This window comes from Betta splendens, chromosome 2, assembly GCF_900634795.4.
Source record: "Betta splendens chromosome 2, fBetSpl5.4, whole genome shotgun sequence".
In the NCBI taxonomy this organism is placed as follows: domain Eukaryota; kingdom Metazoa; phylum Chordata; class Actinopteri; order Anabantiformes; family Osphronemidae; genus Betta; species Betta splendens.
Window position 1 is genome coordinate 21,378,061 of NC_040882.2, and position 19,276 is coordinate 21,397,336.

General features: G+C 46.6%; 1 protein-coding gene across 2 annotated transcripts; it reads right to left on the reverse strand.

Annotated features, from left to right (window-relative positions):
- Positions 1-232: 232 nt before the first annotated feature.
- Positions 233-19,039, reverse strand: vax2 (ventral anterior homeobox 2). Of its 2 annotated transcripts, none has more exons than XM_029139154.3 (4): positions 18,900-19,039; positions 18,563-18,785; positions 14,585-14,772; positions 233-4,163 (listed from the first exon to the last, which is right to left on the reverse strand). In XM_029139154.3, exons 2-4 carry the CDS (start codon positions 18,774-18,776, stop codon positions 3,666-3,668), a joined length of 900 nt encoding a protein of 299 aa, XP_028994987.1. In that variant the 5' UTR covers positions 18,777-18,785; positions 18,900-19,039; the 3' UTR covers positions 233-3,665. The 2 variants fall into 2 exon arrangements, with proteins under 2 accessions (XP_028994987.1, XP_028994978.1); XM_029139145.3 differs by having other exon boundaries at positions 18,563-18,797; positions 18,900-19,032.
- Between the last annotated feature and the right edge of the window lie 237 nt (positions 19,040-19,276).

The window sequence follows — 19,276 nt, forward strand, 5'->3', positions numbered from 1 at the left end:
CAGAGATTTTGTGAAGTGATTACAAAGAGAATCTCATATTTTTGCTAAATAGTCTTTTAAGGGCAGCTCGGATTCGAACGTTTCTCAAATAGTTTCACAAACATCCTTGTATGTTTAACAGACGGCAAATTTTTCTCTTGATTAAGTCCGGTAAAAACTTTTGCGCGTCTCGAGCGTCTGAGTTTAGTCTTTGTTGCCTCGAGGCAGGTGGAAGAAAGAACAACGCACAAAGCAAATTACATAGACATATATTTATATGCATATGAATAAAAATACATATACATATTGTACAGTATCTTGACCGAGCGTGAAAACAGCTCTGTCAGCCCAGAAACAGAAGTAAGCCTCTTTAAATAAGTGCAAAATGTTAATGAGACAAAGAACTGTAAAGCATATATAAAGTTTTTTTTTTTACTTTCTTTTGTGATTTGTTTTTCCTGTTAATGTCACATGGCGCCGACATGGAGATTACTGTGCAAAGACCCATTTATATATATATTTATATATAAATTTATATCTATGTACATAGAGTTTGCTCATCGTAAGTAGTAGCTGGTGACAGTAGCTTGACATTACGCAACATTTACTGCTCAACAAAAAGACATTATGGCCGACGCAGGACCTTAGCCGTGCATACAGAACAGAAAACCAATTACAGTCAGTTTGTTTGTCAAAAGAAAAGGAACATGTTCACACAATCGCAAAAGACTGTCCATCAACAGAAAGCATGACGTGGAAGCATGAGCCATGAGAATGCACGTAACGCGTGGGTGGAACCGAACCCGGGGATGTGACGGAGCGCACGCAGAGCGGAGCGGAACGTGGCCGGAGCAGAAGCCTGAAGGACACAATGAACGGGCTGATGCAAGGCTTTACAGCGTTTCCTGGAAGAGACCCACTTCTAAGACCGCGTGCTCCTCCGCTGAGGTCATGACTGGGCGCATGCGGCACAGCAGATACTGCAGATTTACATTACGAAACACCACCGTACGCCGACACAACATGGAGTTAGTGCCCATTCTGAATAATGACGTGCCGGAACATTCGTTACCACTCGACCACAAACCTTTGCTTTAATTTCCAATATTGCTTGTGTGTCATAACAACCGAGCGGAGCTGTTTGTTCATTAGGAGCTCATTTACACACTACCCTGTGAAGCTAAAGCCTCGTGAAGCAGAGCCCACGTCTCTGAAACTGAAGAAATTAAGGCCCCACAGGAAAAAAGGGGCAACAGAGGCTGTTTTGGCTCCAGCGCAGCATGGGAACATCACGTCAAGGAGCGAAACAAGCGGTGCGTGTTTGTGAAAGGCTCCAAGGGCCTCGGAGGAGGAGCAGGCCTCCTGACCTCTCAGCTCCATCTCTCCGATCAATATTTGATGCCACAGCGTGTAAATTATGAATGGTGCTTATAGGAAATAATACGATGTTCAACAACAGCACAGACGCGCTGCTGCAAAGAGCCGCGGGTGGAGAACAGGGGAGCCGCTGGAGTCGGAGCACAACAACATCAACAAAGCGGCCGACGCTACACGGGTGCAAAGAGGCCGGACTGGGACTCCTCACGCGCGAGGTCGGATCCTCTGCGCGCGCTGCCAGAGGAAACGCAGGCGCCGCCTGAGACGCTGCCTGGTCTTTACTCATGTGCGCCTTTTAATTAAAGTCATTCGAGTACCTGCTTCTTTTTCTTTTTTTCCTCTATATAGGCGTCGAGTCCCCCCTCGGCGCGAGAGAGAGAGAAAGGCCGAGGAAAACCGCATTAACCTTCACAATGAGGTGAAGCCAGGAAATGAAAGAAACGCAGGAGAAGAAAAGTGAGAATGAGACATATCAAACCCAAGGAGCCTCAGAAGTCATGAATAGGGGGCTAATAACTCATGTGACATCTACAAATTGAGGGCAAGCGGTTTGGAATTGCAAGCGCTTGCAGATGAGCTTCTTTTTTTTACGTATGGCTTCCTATGGAAGAAGATGACGATACTACAGCTGATCCTCCTTTGTCCTGCAGCCCGTCCTGCATTAACATATTTCTGATTCCACTACTCAAAGGAGGCGGTTTCAGATCCTAAGGTCAATGCAGGTGCAAATCAATCAATTTATAAATGGAAGCGGGAGAAAAACATATTTTTGGGAAATGCAGTAACTAAGATTCTTTTAGGTCAAACGGAAACCTACCAACATAAAGTGCTTTTGAAGGAGGGGCGAGCGGAGCAAAGGGAGAGACGGGCTGAGGTGAAGACGAACAGGAGGTCGAGCCCGGCGTCAGCATCCAACATTAAACAGGAAACACAAGTATTAATTAAAGGGAAATAAACAACCATGGAGCAACGGGTGACGCGATGCTGCAGCTTATTGCATCCAAAGCGTCTGCACGCAAATATGCTTAATGGAAAACTCAAGGTGAAAGAGACTCATCGCTGTGATGCTGCGAACTAAGACAAATGAAAAGCTCTGGGCTGAAACTGCAGCACATTCTACAGACGTCATGACTGGTCGCACCATTATCTCAACTACTGCGGAGTAAAATTTGCCGTCATTCTCTCTATAAATCATTCAGTCGAGGACAAAACAAATGTGAGAGGCCTCCGCTGTTTTCAAGTTGTCACATTTAAAGAAGCTAAAAGCAGATGATGTTTGGTATTTGTGCTTTTAAACAAATGAAGACATTTATTAATTTACTGGAAATCAACTCCTCTTTTTGCTTCGTCTCCAGCCTTTTCCTGCAGATAAATGTAAAGATGACTGAAGAATCTTTCTGAGTCAGATTGAGTAAATAAGTGTCTTTTAGACAATTAATCAAAGGGAAAATGTGACATCTGTGAATCAAAGATTGGAAATGAATGTGTCTGACCTGGAGGACGAGGACGTCGCCTCCAAAGCTTCATCTGCGGCTGCTTTGGCCGAGCAGCTTCCTCACGCGACTCTTCTTCTTCTCATGTTGTTTTTGAATAAACTAACAGATCTAGATATGTGATTTTGCACCATTTGTCCAGATCCTACCACATATTATTTCATACACAACACAACCCAATAAGGAATTTACAAAAACTACAGCTGGACACCAAACAGACTGATATTAAAATGCTACGATTCTTTTTTTTTTTCCTGTTTCTTCCATATTGTGATAGCACATCAACTAAAACCAAACATGGCCACTTGTACTTAAATATGTACCCAAATGTGTACAAACTGCTCTTTTTGAAATCCCACTCTCCTCATTAAGACTCCATTCAGCCTGAATGATCCATGTCAAGTATTTTTTTTTTCCTGAACAATAAATGAAGGCCTGTATAGAGAGAAAAATCACACATACAAACGCACTGGACAAAAAAAGTGAAGAGTCACTTAAAACCACTGCAAAGAGAGTGGCGATAAAAACATCTGTCAGTCAGGTTCACGCCATATACACACTGCACTTCTGCAAAAAAAAAAAAAAAATCACAAACTGGTCTTTTTTTCCTTCGTTTTCTAATGCGGGACAGTCTCCATCACATCACGTCCTTTTCACCATTTTGTGTCAGCGTGCCAAGCGGTGCTGTGGCACAAAATGGTGCCGCGAGCGACCCGGTCTCGTCCTTCTTTTCTTTTTCTTTTTTTTTTTTTTCTTCCGACTGCAGCTGCACAAAACCTCGACGCGCAGCCGAGCGCTTGCAACGCGAGGTCCGTCTTAGGAGACCGTCTTCTTTCCCCCCAGGTCGGCCTCCTTCCTGTCCAGCCGCATGTACGGCTCGAACGCCGAGGAGCCGCACCCGTAGACCGAGGTGAGTTCGTGGTGGGCGCCGCCCAGCAGCGGCATGGTGAAGCACAGCGAGTGCGGCGGCGGCACGCCCAGCCGCGGGGACGACGGCGTGCCGCCCAGCGACGGCAGCGACAGCCCGAACGTGGCCCCGGGCAGCGAGCTGGGGGGGGTGCCGCCGCCGAGGCCCGGGGAGGTGGAGGAGGCCGCGCCCTGGCCGCCCAGCAGGGAGCCGTTGGCCGGGTGGGACGGCGGCCCGAGCAGCGGGTTGGGCGGCGGCGCCGGCCCCGACAGCAGGCGGCCCTGCTCCAGCAGGCGCAGGATGTTGCAGGTGGCCAGAGACTCGGAGGACGACGACGAGCGCTTGTCCGAGTCCTTGGTGGTGTCCTTCTTCTGCTTGGTCCGGCGGTTCTGGAACCACACCTTGACCTGGACGACACGGGCGGGAAAACAGAGCGGCGTCACCGTCTGAACAGGAAGAATCATTTGATCCAACAAGGGGTTTTTTAACACACCACAAAGCTCCAGCTGTTCACAATGATGGTCATACACTCTGCATGAGATGATCCTTGTGTGTGTGTGTGTGTGTGTGTGTGTGTGTGTGTGTGTGTGCACTTACACCACTTAGCATGTTGTGGTCATAACATATCAGCACATATCACATGCTGCAATCTCCACCTTATGTGATACGAGAGCTTCACGGACGGTTGTGTGGAAATGACAATTCCGTCATAAAGACACAACAACTACTGAAGTAAGAATATGAACAAGTGAATGCACCGGCAGGTGAACTTTTGTGAAGGTTCAGAGGAAAACGGAGCTGCAGCTGAAAGTAATGGGACTGTGTCCTCTCTCACCAGCTTCAGCTGCAGAGCGAGCAAAGCTTAGTGAACTCCGCGTGTCCTCCTGCTCCATGTTTATTTGATGAGGCTCAGCGTGGCCCTAATGTACGTACAGTGCGTGGAGAGGCTCTGCCACTGGGCCAGAAGCTGGAGGCCACAGTGGCTTCAGGACAACCCTGCACCGAGCGCCACCTCTGACCCGAGTCTAGGCCATGAAAGATGGATGCGATCCTGGCCGAGTTACTGAGAGACGCTTTACTGCTAATACGTCATGCGGAGCAGAGAGGAGTCAGACCGACGACTGGACGTTTTGTTCTGGGTTTGTCCTGAGTGCTCCTTCGAAAGTGACATCACTTCATTATTCAAATCACACCCCCAACTTTACCCAGCAGGGAACTGGATGTTATTTGCACACACGTCCGACTTCCCATTAGACGCTTCTTGTTTTTTTCGTAGAAACCCGGTAATCTAATCCCTGATAAACAGGGATTGGCAGCAGACGACTTAAAAGGAAACACCTGTAACAGCAGAAATGCATAAGCCTGTAATTTAATTAAAACATAACTGTTTCGTAAGTGCTTGTTGGTTGCACAACAACGGCCAGATGACACAAATATATACACACACACGGCTGTGGATGGACTGAATGGAGGCACAATACAAACACAGCAGGACACACACACACACACACGCACGAAGACATTTCGACAGCTGATCTTTTTTGTGCTCGTCTCTTTGTGTGCTTGTTTATGTCCTACATTTGAAGGCTCTCGTTGCCACCTTCAGTCGGACAGAATTTCTCCTGCACCTCCTCATCAAACTATGTTCAGAGCCGTCTGAAACGCACAGCTGAGCTCAGTCATTCTGTCCTCGTCCCGTCTCCTTTCGCAGCCCGAGAAGAGGAAATCAGAAAGGCTTTTCAAATGGTGCCTCTGATTGCAGACCTGCACTAACTGCCACAAACAGGAAAACAGTAATCGTCGTTCCGTCAGACGCTGCACACGCATCCAGCTACAGACGCACAAAGTCCTGAACAACACGATATGAAGGTGCAACATGTTCAATATGGACCTGATACGAGGCTGATCTGGGAGCTGCTGGGCGTGCGTGCGTGCGTGCGACCTCGACCAGGACCAGCTGGTGTTAACTACAGTATCGCTGCGCTGTGACGGCTCAACGTGCAGCTAGAGAAAGTGAGATCATAGTTTCAGCTACTGACCACGGCACAAATAATGAGATCTGAGAGGATCCCACAGCTCAGAGAGGAGCGCTGGAGCTGACGCAGCGCGTCTTACTGCAGGAGGACGGAGCAGAGGCCAGAGATGGAACGATGGACATGACATAAGGGTGGAATGAAGCCCAGGAACTGTGCGCTGGTCCTGGACTCCCTCCTCATTAGCTCACGCTCTAAGATCTTTCCCAGTATTTTACTCACACGCCATCGCCTGCCAACAACACACATCCCATAAAGGGCTTTCACTACAGTTGAAACAGTCCTCCAATCCCCTCCCTTCATCCACACGCTGTGGGTGTGGTCGGGCCTTCTGTTCCCATCACAGCCCTCCTATCCATCCATCGCAGAGGGGGGGGGGGGGCAATGGGAAAATAAAAAGCTTGCTGATGTTTTACAGGGAATTTATTAGAGAGGGAAATGATGAGAGCAGAAGAAAGCAAAGCTGCCTTTGGTACATCTACACTATTGGATGTAAATCCTTTTTAATGGGATCCAGGGTTCAGAGCTGGGGCAGAGATTACGGAGGGAGATCTGGATGTAGCGTGACCTGCGTTTGGCCCCCGCCTCGCCCTCTGCACACTGGGGCAAGGCTGGGCACGGGTGGGGCCGGGCGAGGAGGTCAGGGCCGGGTGAGGCTGGCGACGCAGCGCGGGCGCTGGAAGCGTTTGATGGGGACTGCCTTCCAACGGTGGCCAGCGTTCAGGTTGGCACAGAGGGGTCCACGTTTGTGCGAAGCAACGCGTCACAACCCGCAGCCACTGTTGTTTCAGCGTGTGGAGGGAGGGATAAAGCAAACGCGGCTTTGGAAACGCCGGGTCCTCAATAGGATCAAGTCATTGTTGATTTTAGTCTTTTCATGGGATTTGTTGACAAAAAAGGAAAGTATCACGAGACTTAGCTGCTGATTTAGAATGACTTATTTCTTCCATTCATGATTTGAAGTCTGTTGTTCTGCGTCTCGTGAAATGAAAGAAAATAGTGTTTTGAATTCAACATCGTGCAGCTTTACATTTTAATGGTTGCTATATTGTTTAATAATTTGGGATCATTTGTTACGTTTAATGCTGGATTTCGTTTATATTTATTTTTTGACCACTATAATATTTTTAACTGTGCCTTTTAAGTGTAAACGTGTCAAATTGAGTCAGATACATTAAAGTTCAAACACGTATCTTTTGTCCCTCTAGTGGCTCATTTGAAGTTCCCTCCCTGGGTTTTAGTTCCTCCCCGCTTCCTGTTTGAGGGGAAACGCGTCAAATGCAGGAAACACGTGAGAGGAGGAACTCGCAGAGCGGTGGTCTCGACCGCGGAGCGGATCCCAGTCGACACGACGGGGAGACGAGTGAAGCTTAATGTGGGGCATCGGCAGCGCTGGGGAAGAGGCAGCTGGAGAACAGAGCGGCAGGAGAACGGGGGCAGAGGCAGAGGGGTTAAACCAGATCAGGACCCAGTGGACGGATCAAGTGTGGATCCCTGTGTTCATTGAATCAGCTGTGATGCGTCGCAACGCGGTGAAGACGAGCGGCGTCCTCTACGGAGCAAACTGGCTTCGCCCCAGTTACGACTTCCCCTGTTCATTGTTGGCCTGATCCCCAATGTAAAGCTCTGGCTCCCATAATGCACCATGATCTCTTCAACGCTCCGCCACCGTCTTTCACACCTTCCGTGACCCCCTCCAGCGGCTCGGTGCTCCGGCCGTGACCCCGCTCAGACCCCCTGATCCCAGGCATGTGATGAGCGGAGGCACACAATGGAATCTCCTCCCATTGGAGACTGTAGCAGTCTCTGGGCAGAGGCTCATGTAACGTACAGCAGGGCGCCGCAGGAGACGGGAGGAGGCTCAGAGAGTGTGATGGCACCATCCATCCAATACGGCCACTCTGAGCTCATAAACCTGCTGGCGGACGGTGTGTTAAAACAAACAGGGTGCTCTTCCTCCTACTGCACTCAGGATGACCCTCCTCATCCTCCTCCTCCCGCCTCTACACCAGACTCCACCTGTATCACATCATTCAGACCTGTGCTGGACGCGCCACCGCCACGATGCCCCGCCCACTCATCACCTTAGCAGCTGATCTGGTCCTCGGTCCCGCAGCACATGTTCGGCCAGGTTCAGCCAGGGGTTAACCCCGTCTTATATACACTGGTAGATATGGCTGCCTAATCCTCCTTAGCACAGAAACACTTGGGACTGTTATGAGTCAGTCTCTCTCTCTCTCTCTCTCTCTCTCTCTCTTCCCTTTTTCTTATCTCTCTCCTCTCCAAGATCAACGAGGCGGTCCGTCCTCCCGCGCTTCACGCGTGTCCCGACAGACAGGTAGGTGAGAGAAGCACCTTACGAGTCGCATCTATACAGAGTAGAGACGGCAGCAATCATAGGCTCGATACGACTGTGAAGCGCCTGAGAGGTACGGTGTGAGCAGGTAATGTGGTGAGCGTGGATCTTCTCTTCTCTCTCGCTGCCTCGCATCTCGTCTCGTATCGTCTCTCTCTCTCTCACTCTGCCGTCTCTTCTCTGCTCTCGTGCTTCTTCGTCTTATCTCCTGCTCTCTCTCTCTCTCTCTCTCTCTCTCTCTCTCTCTCTCTCTCTCTCTCTCTCTCTCTCTCTCTCTCTCTCTCTCTCTCTCTCTCTCTCTCTCAGAGCCACATACTGCCCTTCCAGAGAAGTGCTGCCCTCATACTGCAGGAAGGAAAACCAGCAGGGGTTTGAACGTTGTCCATGACTTTTCGTGCATGTCACCCCGCAGTCGCTGGAATCGCCTCCGCTGCCCCAAACTCTGCCTAAGCCAACCAACACGCTTATTTTTTTTCCCCATTTGTGAGGAGTCATATTTGATTTTGTTATTGCAGCTGGCAAAGGCGACACACAGAAGCCCTAATAGCAGGAAAGGCCTCCCATTCCAGCCGGCTGCTCGTGGCTGGAGCGTCGGCGCTGCTGCTCCTGCGAAGCCTCGGCTCCTTCCTCAGCGGTGGCTTAAAGCAGCACGCGCACCGAGCCGAGAACCGTTTGACCAAAGGCTCGCTTTGTTTTCACAAGCGATGGGGAGAGACGTACGACATTGGCTCAAGTGTTGCGGCCACACTTTGGACAAAACTGTCATGTTTGGGTCCAAAAGAATCCTAAATACAAACAAAACCTGCCTCAGATACTTAAAGTGAAATCATTAGGTTTGAAAATATGTTAATTAAAAACATCATTATCCATAATTAAAGATAATTAATAAATAATTATTCTCTGCTCCTCTGATTTCACATGATGTGGCTTAAATATGTGCCGCATGAATAATAAACAACAATCGGGTTATTTAGAATAATATTACATATAAACAGATTGTTTACATGAACGCTAACACTCAATTCTACTTTTGTTTGTGACATTTATATGTTAAACTGATCAAAAAAGATTTAAAATTTAGTTGGTGCTTAAAATGAATTGGCTAACATTAAAGAAGGTAAATTCAGGCCCTGCTCTCTAAACAAGAATATCACACACTTAACTGTTAAAAAAATCCATTTTCACAATAAAAGACTGGATTCTGTACAATGAGCAGTTTTACATTTGATTCTTCATCTATATTCTGCTTTCCCCCTCACTTCTATCAACTTGTTTGCCAAGGTTACTGATATTTTACAGCTCGTCAGATGTCGTGATGAGGATCCGACCTTGGCTCACTACTGGCAGGTGTCTGTAAGCTCCCATGCCAGTAATCCACCAGTTTAATTGCATTACACATTTGCCTGGTGAATGACACGAAGTGGTTGAGCAGGGAGCCGTTCCAGCGCCGATGGTCAGACCTGAGCCAGTGTGTGTGTGTGTGTGTGTGTGTGTATGTGAAAACCTCTTGTGTCTAATTTTGTTGATTTCCCTATTTTCACATCAGTTGAAAGATTATAGCTCCTCACATATGTTGGGAAAATTACACTATCCTTGTTTAAAACGCTTTCTCTGCCAGAAGCTGATGAACAGAGTCAGTTCAGTCACAGCGAGTGATTAAGGGAAAACACAACTAAGACTTAATTGCTATTATGTCCTTCTGATTATCTAATCAACTGATTAGATAATCAGAGCCTCGCCAGTTTCCTCCTGACCATCATCGAGTCGGACAAAAGTTCGTTCTGAAGATGATGCTCTCGCTTTAGGCCACCGCGCACCGAGGGAAGCAGTTTGTGTCCTCACATACAGACCCAACGTCTTCACTGGACGCACAAAGACAGCGGTTGTCTGTCTGCCTCCCTTCCTATCGCCTTCTCCATCCCGAGGCCTCGGACAGCGCGAGCACTGTGCCGCTACATCTGCTCGCTGCGCGTCACGGCCCAGACGAGTGTCCAGACGCCGTCTGCCTGAGCCGTCATGGAGAACAATGCACACAAGCAGGCCATTCACTGTATGCAGACACACACGTGAACACGCGCTGTCACCTCATCGCCTCCGGTCTGCGCAGGGAGGCCGAGAGCCATGTGACACCACAGAACTCAGAACCGAACTAAGCAGTCGTGCTCGTACCTGCAGATGCGAACCTGTTCCATGAGGTCAAGTTTTAAAGAGCCTCTGTCTCTGCAGATTTAAACAGGTTGCATTGATCGTAATGTTTCAATTATGCATTTTATAATAATAATATATCAAGTGTGTGAGCAGGACAATATCACCTAACAAATACCTTAATCTTTGAGTCACAGGACTAAAGAAATATCATTGGCAGCAGCAACAGATGTCATAACATCTGAAAGTTGCTGCAGCTCTGCTTAAACTGTGCCTGAGGCTGTTTGTAGGAAGAAAGTGTCTGTGTAAGAGAAACAAGAGCAGGGAAGGAAGGAGGGGAGACACTGATGCCTGCCGACCAGCACCTGTGGGAGGACAGCTGGTAGAAGGTGAATAGAGGTCTTAGATCATATGAGGTACCTGAGGAGGAGCGCGTCTTCAGCATCCACAACAATCTCAATCATTTACTGAAGCTTTTTCTTTGCTCTGTGGCATATTTAACACACACACACACACACACACACACACACACACACACACACACACACACACACACACACACACACACACACACACACACACACACACACACACACACACACACACACACACACACACACACACACACACACACACACAGCTTTACATTTGGCTGCAGGATTCAACCAGTTTAATGCAGCAGGACCATTAAAACCATAGCTCCTCCATGGACGGGCTGCAGTCAACAATGGCCTGACACAATGGCCGTGCATCAGGAGACCTGTGGGAGGAAGAGCTTAAAGTGACCACCCATCATGGTGACCCCAGATCTGCCCGAGTCAAACTAACAGACCAGTTGGAACAAGCCGGGGAATGTCTTTTCTCTCACGCTGCACAAACAGGAGGAACTTAAAGAACAGCTATAGAAACAGTCGGAACTCGCCGTGAGTCCAGAGACCAGAACCCCCCCACCCCCCCCCCCGCACACACCTGCAGCTCCGTGAGCGGCATCACCGACGAACGCAGGACGGAGGGACGGAGGCGGAGGTCTGCGACGGTAACGGATTACTGAGTAACGCGTTACTCTGAGTACTGGGCGACTTCTTGTGCTCTGGCTGCAGGAGCAGAAAGCTGCTGGATGACAGCGGTGAGCGCGTGTTCGGTCGAAACGAAGCGGGACGCGGACCGCAGCGGCTTTTAGCAACAGGTGGACGTCCGCAACTTCGTCGTTAACATCCGATCGATGAATGTGTCTACGAAGTGACCATGAAATTTGACTATTTTCACGGCCCCAATCCACCTCAGACAATAAATCTGGCTTCACTCATTTGCATTACACGCCTTTGATTTGCGTTTATCATTCCTACAATCATTTCTAATATTCTCTGCTAATCGCCCCGTGTGGACTCTAGTGTGTGTGTGTTTCGTTGGAATACCTGACCAAACTAATTGTATTTACACTATGGGTCAATGCCAAATCCCCAAACATTGTTAAAAAACACTTAACGATCCAGCTCCCATATTACTGTAATTAGTTTGTGTGTTTCTGCCGCAGACAAAGAGTCTGTCGTGTTTATGTAACGTTTATAAAACGGTGTGTGTCGCTTTAATCACGTTTTCATAGCGCTACACTTCCGTGTAACAAAGCGCAAGTAGAGCTGCTTGTGGTGTAAACTGAACACAACTAAAACTGGCACGGAATGTTGTATTTAGAGCTGAAAAATTCACGTGTCCACCTTCGAGTTGTGTCTAATGGGAGTTTAACGCAGGCGCATCGAAATTTGAAACAAAAATGCCTGTTTTTTTACCGAAAGTAAACAAATTGTTGCAGACATTTAGCAGGTTACTTGACATTATTAGATTTAAATGTGTGGGTAATATTAAAATGGATTCCTCACAAAGGCATGCGATCGAAATAATTGATTAAGGTTTTTTTTTCTTCTTCTAAACTAAACACACTAGAATCTCAGTAAAACCGGAGGCCTCCTCTGAACGCCGCCTCTAAAAAAGGGGCAAAACAGAGAAAATCCTATAAATGCTCCTTTCTATAATGGAGCTGCTTTTAAACCTTCAAAAATCGAACCTTGAGTAACAAACTAAAGATTTCCACAAACACTGTAAGTCACCTGAAAACCAGAAAACAGCCCGGAGCCTAAAGAGGGCCTAAAACTTTGAGAGCTTCCATCTTTTCCTTTTGTGATTGTGCTTGATTGACCTTGAATGGTGCATTTGCTTAAACATGCAAAAGCAGGTAATAATAAGAAAGAAAAACTCCACTAATGCTACTAAAAGCCTTTCGTTTACGCTTAAAAGCTGCTTCAATAGCAACACGGCATTAAGAAATTTCGGTGCAATGGGTTTAATATTTTACGCCATTATTGCGGGGACTTTTATTATTTACATTTCGTTCTCACTTGGAGGTCAGGCAGTTTTCACACGGCTCCGTTCAGCAGCAAGCTGGGGCCCTCCCATTAACACCCCTAGTGTCAGCACTAATGAGGGACACAGTGGCTGCTCTGTGCGCTCCCAAAACACACACACACACACACACACACACACACACACACACACACACACACACACACACACACACGTTGGTGTTTTTATTCTTAAGGACATGGGGACATTCATGGGCGTAGTGAAGCCTCCGCCAGCATTACAAACCGCACCCAGGCCTAACCCCGGTTCAAGCCTTCACCCGAGCCCACAAGCAGCTCTTTGAAGCAGCTCATGTCCCCACACGCCTCCACCACCTCTTTATTTGGGTGCGGTTTGTGGTCATGTTGCTGTGAGGATGTAGAAAGTTCCTGCAGGTGCTTTTTTAATGTCCTCCAATAAGAGGTTAATTTATGATTAAAGTGTGTGATGATGATGAAAGTAAACCAGCCCACTGACATGTTGGGTGCGTTTAACATGAACTATTAATTAAACAGATCCTACTTTTATTTTATATTATATTCTGTTTATTTATTTTTGAACTTTCCTTCAGCACATGTGTATAATGTTTGTACAAATATACGTAATTCGGCTCCTGTGGTAAATAAAGAAGCAATGTGGTTTAAATAAAAGCATACAATTCTTACAATATATTAAACTGCATTAATACAGAAGCTGCTGAGTTCGAGTGACGCTTTCTGTTTGCGTTCAACTGCCCTTAAGACAAGAATCATTATATACACAATTTCTTGGAGCGGTAGAAACAAATTATAGGCCACGGTGTCTACTGCAATACGTTGTACGTTGCTGCATTTTTATTAGCAAGACAAGTCGGTTACGCGACAGACGACGTCCCGCATTGTTGTGCGTGCGTGGACGCGTACGTGATGACGTTTATAGCAACGGCAGAGGGGCCGGGCTCGACGCGCCGCAGGAGGGTTTGAATGAAGCGCACCGGGCGGATGGAGCGTCCGCAGCCAGCACTCAGACAGAGCGACGGGCACCGTGATGCCGCCCGCCTGTTTCTACGTCACTGGAGACCAGTTTGTTACAGCGCTGGAAAATCCAGGCTTTTTTCCCCCATTTGAGTTTATTTCAATGAGCTACACGGGCAGAAGCGATCCCCTGTGTTGCTGTGCTAATTCAGAATAGGAGCCACACTAGAAATAACAATGGTGTGTTAAAATGAAATCAGTTTTATCCAGCGGTTCCGTGATGAAGACCTAAAGGGACGGATTATGTTGGATTCAGATTCGTGTCAGAGAGGCGTGTCATTTTCAGGCTGTATTATCTGTTTCTCACTGTCCAAATGTGACAAACCAAATTAAATTGTAGGCCATTTAATTTAGCACGTTAACCGGCAGCCCACGGGCCTCACATAGTGTAGTACCACTGCTTTAACTCCCATTTCCTCGGGCCCAGTGGGCTTCGGGGTTGCTTTCTTTCTAACTTCCATTATTTACACAACAGACGTTCTGTCCCTCTGGGAACAATGAAGTTTTTAAATCTCGAATGTAGGAACCGTTCCAGTCGTGTTGAACTGTAAACGCTCCTTCTGACTGTGCTGCTCGGAGCAGAGAGGCCTCCCCGTGGAAAAAGGCTATGGGCGGGGCAACTCCACATTTCCAGCTTTCCTCTCTGATTGGCTGAGGCCCCAATTAAACCCACAACACACGCACCTGTGTACAAATTAATTAAACTATACGGAACCCAGTGCTGATTGAAAACACCTGCTTTGGTCCACAAACGAAGGATACTTAATGTAATCATGGGGTAATAAATTACCTTAATGCCCTTAAATTACAACATTTAGTGGGAGACGTTCATTTTTGTCGTATCTAAGTTGAGCCTGTTAGAGGTAGCTCGGTCCTGATCTTACCTGAGTCTCCGACAGGTTTAGCTGCCGGGCCAGCTCGGTGCGCTCGCGGCCTACAACGTACTGACATCGCTGGAACTCGAGCTCGAGCCGGTACAGCTGCTCGGCCGTAAAGGAGGTCCGCGTGCGCTTGGGCCGGTCCAGGTCGAGGCCTTTGGGCAGGACGATCTCCCGGATGGTGCCTTTGGCATCTGTAGTGTAGAAACACGGAACATATTGGGAAAGCATTCTTTTCTGTCTGAGCTGCACCTGAACGCAACAGGAGCCGCAGTCGTTTCGCCGTTGGGCCTTTTTGTTCGTGTATAGTTCAATTTATAAGAATGAGTCCAGCTAAAATCTAAACTGAGCCACGTTTCAGCGGTTCTATGTTAAAACAAATAACTGAACTTAATTTGTCCAGTCATGAGCCCATTGAGCTAATAATTCCCTAAACTAATAATAACCCTACGCCATGTATTGTATTAACAACACTTCTAACAAAGAAAAGAAAGAAAGTCTTAACGCATCATTTATGTTCATTCCATCTGTTGATATGAGCTAAATAATATTAATGAAAACTAAGTCAGTAGTTTTACAGTCATAAAACACAAACTTCAGGTTTTATCTAAAACCTAATCTGGTGTGAATTATACTGCCTGACTACGAGCACTGCGTCTTAATCATGTTGACCCGTCATAGCTTTATTGTGTACGTGACATTTAATTAACATCAGACTCTGGGGTGAAAGTAGAGCTTTAAATCAAAACGCGTCGCTTTACACCGTTTCCACGTGGAGGGCTGTGTCTATTCACAGCAGCACGTTGGGGGTGTGTGTGGGTGTGTGTGTGTAGGTCCGTGAATCATACCTGTCTGTAAATTAGATCCTTGGCAAGGATTCTTGCATGTTTTGTGTTAGTCTAACTGCGTTTTTCCCTCTATTGACGGGATATTTGCTATTATCCAGATGTGTGTGTGCCCCTGTTGTGATTTATCAAAAAATCGTTTTAGTAAATTAACCTATGAGGTGAGACGGTCTAAACTACTGTCAACTTCAAATTATAAATGAACAAACAACAATTACAATGTAACTTTATTGTCTTTCTGCGTTGCTTTTTTGTAGTAACGAATATTTATTCGTGTTTATCACTTCCGAGGCCATACGAGCCTTTCTCCTTGTCCGGGGTTTTACAGTCATAAAATATGCAATCCAATAAAATATGAAAAGGTCTGAATTAAATATGAAACAAATCTGATAGAACTGAAACTTCGTGGTGTTTCTATAGGAAAGCTGTGAGTAAAACCCAAGTTAACACAAGCCGAGGAGGAGTAAATGGTTCATATGAACGACGGCACTGAAAGGGATCAGCTCTGGTTCGGTGCAGGGTGCAACAGAATGGAAAAACACGACCTGCCTTTTCCTGCAGCTCGGACTTCATTAAAACGCAATAAATCGAACCCCGTGCTCGTGATCAATCACAGAGGAGCTCACAGGTATTCCTGCGCGTGGTCTTAACGTGGGTTTGGCATGAAACATTTCTGAAAGGGTCTCCGTCTTACGCACGCGTAATTACTTTGCGTAACGTGTCTCCAGGCAGGAAATATTCCGCAGCATCGAGGCTCTAAAGTCCCCTCACACGCGGACATGCACGCAGGAACATGCCTTTACACCTTCACAGCTGTGCTTGTGCTCTGGATAAAATACACATCGCCCCTTGTGATGGCAACACTGGCGAGCGGAGGAGGAAACCCGGGCTGAAGCTACGCCGACCTGCTGAACTCTCGGTGACCTCGGCTTCGAGCATCCAGCCTCGGCTTATAAAACCAATCCTGCCAGAGCGGCGCTGAGTGCGCACGGGAACAAATGCGCAGTATCGGAACCAAAGTCTGTTCGCACTCCGGCCTTCGAAGGCGACTCTGTCCCCCGATGGACACCGGGATCCGGCGGAGAATGCACAATAACGACCGATGGGCTGGCGATTCACTGGCTTTTACGGACGCTAGCATGCTGAGCACCGAGCAGCCAGATCTAATTCAAAAAACACACACGTCTGCTTTTACATTCTGTAAACAAAACAAAACATCGTATTAATCGCATAAAATTATATGTGACTGCCACCAGTAGCTCCGTCGACTGTTCGGTCATTCAGATTTAATAAAAATAAGAAATATATCTTTTATTGCAGTTGCTACAGGTAGAAATTGCTACTAAAGCTGATGACGCCAACAGACAAGTGCGTCTGACAAGACAAGTTCTTATTGTGTCTGTTACTTCGCTCTAATAAGCTTCGACATATTTTAATTCTCTCAATTTCTCATATTTTAAAATAGTCCTTACCATATTCGTAATTCTGGTAATAACACCTGCGCAACCAAATGTTCAATAAATATTTACAGGCCATAATATCCGCATTCGCCAATAACCGAGAATTGACAGGACGACACATCGACTGTCTGCAGCAAACACAAACACATCACTGCAATAAATAGCCACAAAACTATGAGCTGCAATTTTAATTGATGACTTTTCTTTACGTAGTTCTGAATGGGCGCTCAAGGCTAACTACTGGATTTACGTTCTTGAAAAGCATTAAAAATAAATAAATATGCTAAATACGCAGGAAACGTCATAGGAATTCAATGTTCAGAATTTGTGTTACTTAATATATGTTAAATTAATTTTCATCGCAATAGTTTAAAAATAAAAATGAGAATAAATATAAACGCACATAACCTTAGATGACCTAATGCCTGGACAGACATCAACTTGTTTGTTTCATTTTATTTCTTTTTATAATAATTTTATGAGGTGATTCTTTTTTTCTTCCGTGTCATATGTTTGCAACAAACACATTTACGGTCTCATTTAATTTAACTCCTTTAAATCAATTTGGGACCACAAATTAAATTCACTTATTTGGGCCTCAAAAGTAGAATTTATTGTTAAGACAGCTTAAATTAAACGCAAACACAAGCAATCTGTGCTTTTGTTGTTTTCCAGTATTTTGTGAATACGTGGATTTTATTTTTAATTTAGTATTTTGCGTATTTCTCATTCACAGTGGCCTCCTACAAGAGGGCGTGGACACTGAATATTTAATTCAATATTATTCTGCTGTTCATTAACGTTATCGACAAAGGCAGTGAGCTCGGACGAGCACGCGCACGCCACGGTTAAAGTGGTTGTTGATGAATCCATTTTGCTGATAAAAACAACACAACAGGCTGCAGGGAAACATTTACCCGCTTATACTCAACAGTTTCCTAAACAGCTTTCTCCTTTGTTTCCTGCTCTGATGTCAAACACACGTACAAGTGTTAAAGGGAAGCAGTCGTTAAGTGTAGGACGCATATTAGACGTAGAAATAGAGGGAACATTTGACCGAGCTCATTTAATTGTTGGATTATTGATCAGACCAATCAATATTTAATATTTACACATGAACAAAGACTTGGTCCCAATTAGTTCAACCTGTGCCAAGCAGTCGTTTCCTACTGATTTGATTTTGTGCTGCAACGTTACGTTTTTCTGTTACATTGTGTTTTCTAGGTGTGGTTTAGTGCTGGAGCCTCTAAGGTGTCACGGATGTGAGAGTAGCCTATTGTTAACTACAGAGGCTGTTTGTAGCCTGCACAGCTGCTGTGATGCCGACACTTTAAATCTGGAGGCAGCAACGCTAAGTTTTTAACACTTTACCCAGAATAACATTATATTTAGAATATGTTAAGATTTGTTTGTTTATTTATTTAACCAGGTAGACGCGTCAGGGTATTTTTTTAAATAGAATACGCTTTAATTTATTTATTATTTTTTATTAAACTTGACTGTATGAAGATAAGATAAATAAACTAAAGTAAAACTTGTGAGCTGAAAAATATTTGCCGGATTTTCTGTGATGCTAATCGCTGTGGGTCACTCAGGACCCCAGAAGCCCTAATGGGCTCGCACAGAGTGAGCGTTACGCGCAGAATAAATCACTATTTGCGGGGTTTGCGTGCACGTACCTCTGACTAATATCCTCCGACAGTAGTCGGGGTCCACTCCCAAAAGTTTGTCGTGTCCGTCTTCGCTGGAGGACGTCGGTGTGGACGCTGATGTCCCCGGGGTGTCGGTGGAGCTCTGAACCGGCGACCTGCTCCCTATCTCGGTGCGGCACTTTGCCTCCATCCGGTCCGGACACAGCAGGTTGGGTCCACAGCGGTGGTTCCCATCGCCCATAGTCGTGGCCTGATCGAACATCTACAAGTAAGTTACAGCCTCTGAAATGATCTCTCCCTCCGTCTATCGCTGCTGCTCAGCCTTGTCTTTCTACTTTCTTCTTCTCTTTGCGAGCATGCCCACCTCTCCCTCCAAAAAGTAGATCCAGTTACAGAGGAACCACGCGCTCCAGTAACGGAACCCGGGTGCGCTTCAGGTGTCGCTGCATGACGAACGGTCCGGAGTCCAAACCGAGGCAAACGGGGAGTCGGCTCGGGGAGCAACCTCGGACTCCTGCTCTCACAACAAAACCCAGGAGGCGAGGAGGCAACGCATGGTGCAGCCTGCAAGGCACAAGGGGCAGCTAGATGTATGGAGGAGCAGGGAGGTGCCACCAACACACGCTCACACTGCTCACCCAAGTAGAAATAAAGTGAGAGGCGGTGCACGAAAACAGCAGCGGTCACAGTTCGCCGTGCACGAGCCAGGAAGGAAACTTTCTCCTGGTTTGTCCAAAGCAG

Coding starts and splice junctions, on each gene's coding strand:
- vax2 (XM_029139145.3), bottom strand. CDS start 18,797: ATGTTCGATCAGGCCACGACTATGGGCGATGGGAACCACCGCTGTGGA. Junction 14,773..18,562: donor TCGGAGGATATTAGTCAGAG/GTACGTGCACGC, acceptor TCTACACTACAG/ATGCCAAAGGCACCATCCGG. Junction 4,164..14,584: donor TAAACCTGTCGGAGACTCAG/GTAAGATCAGGA, acceptor CGTGTCGTCCAG/GTCAAGGTGTGGTTCCAGAA.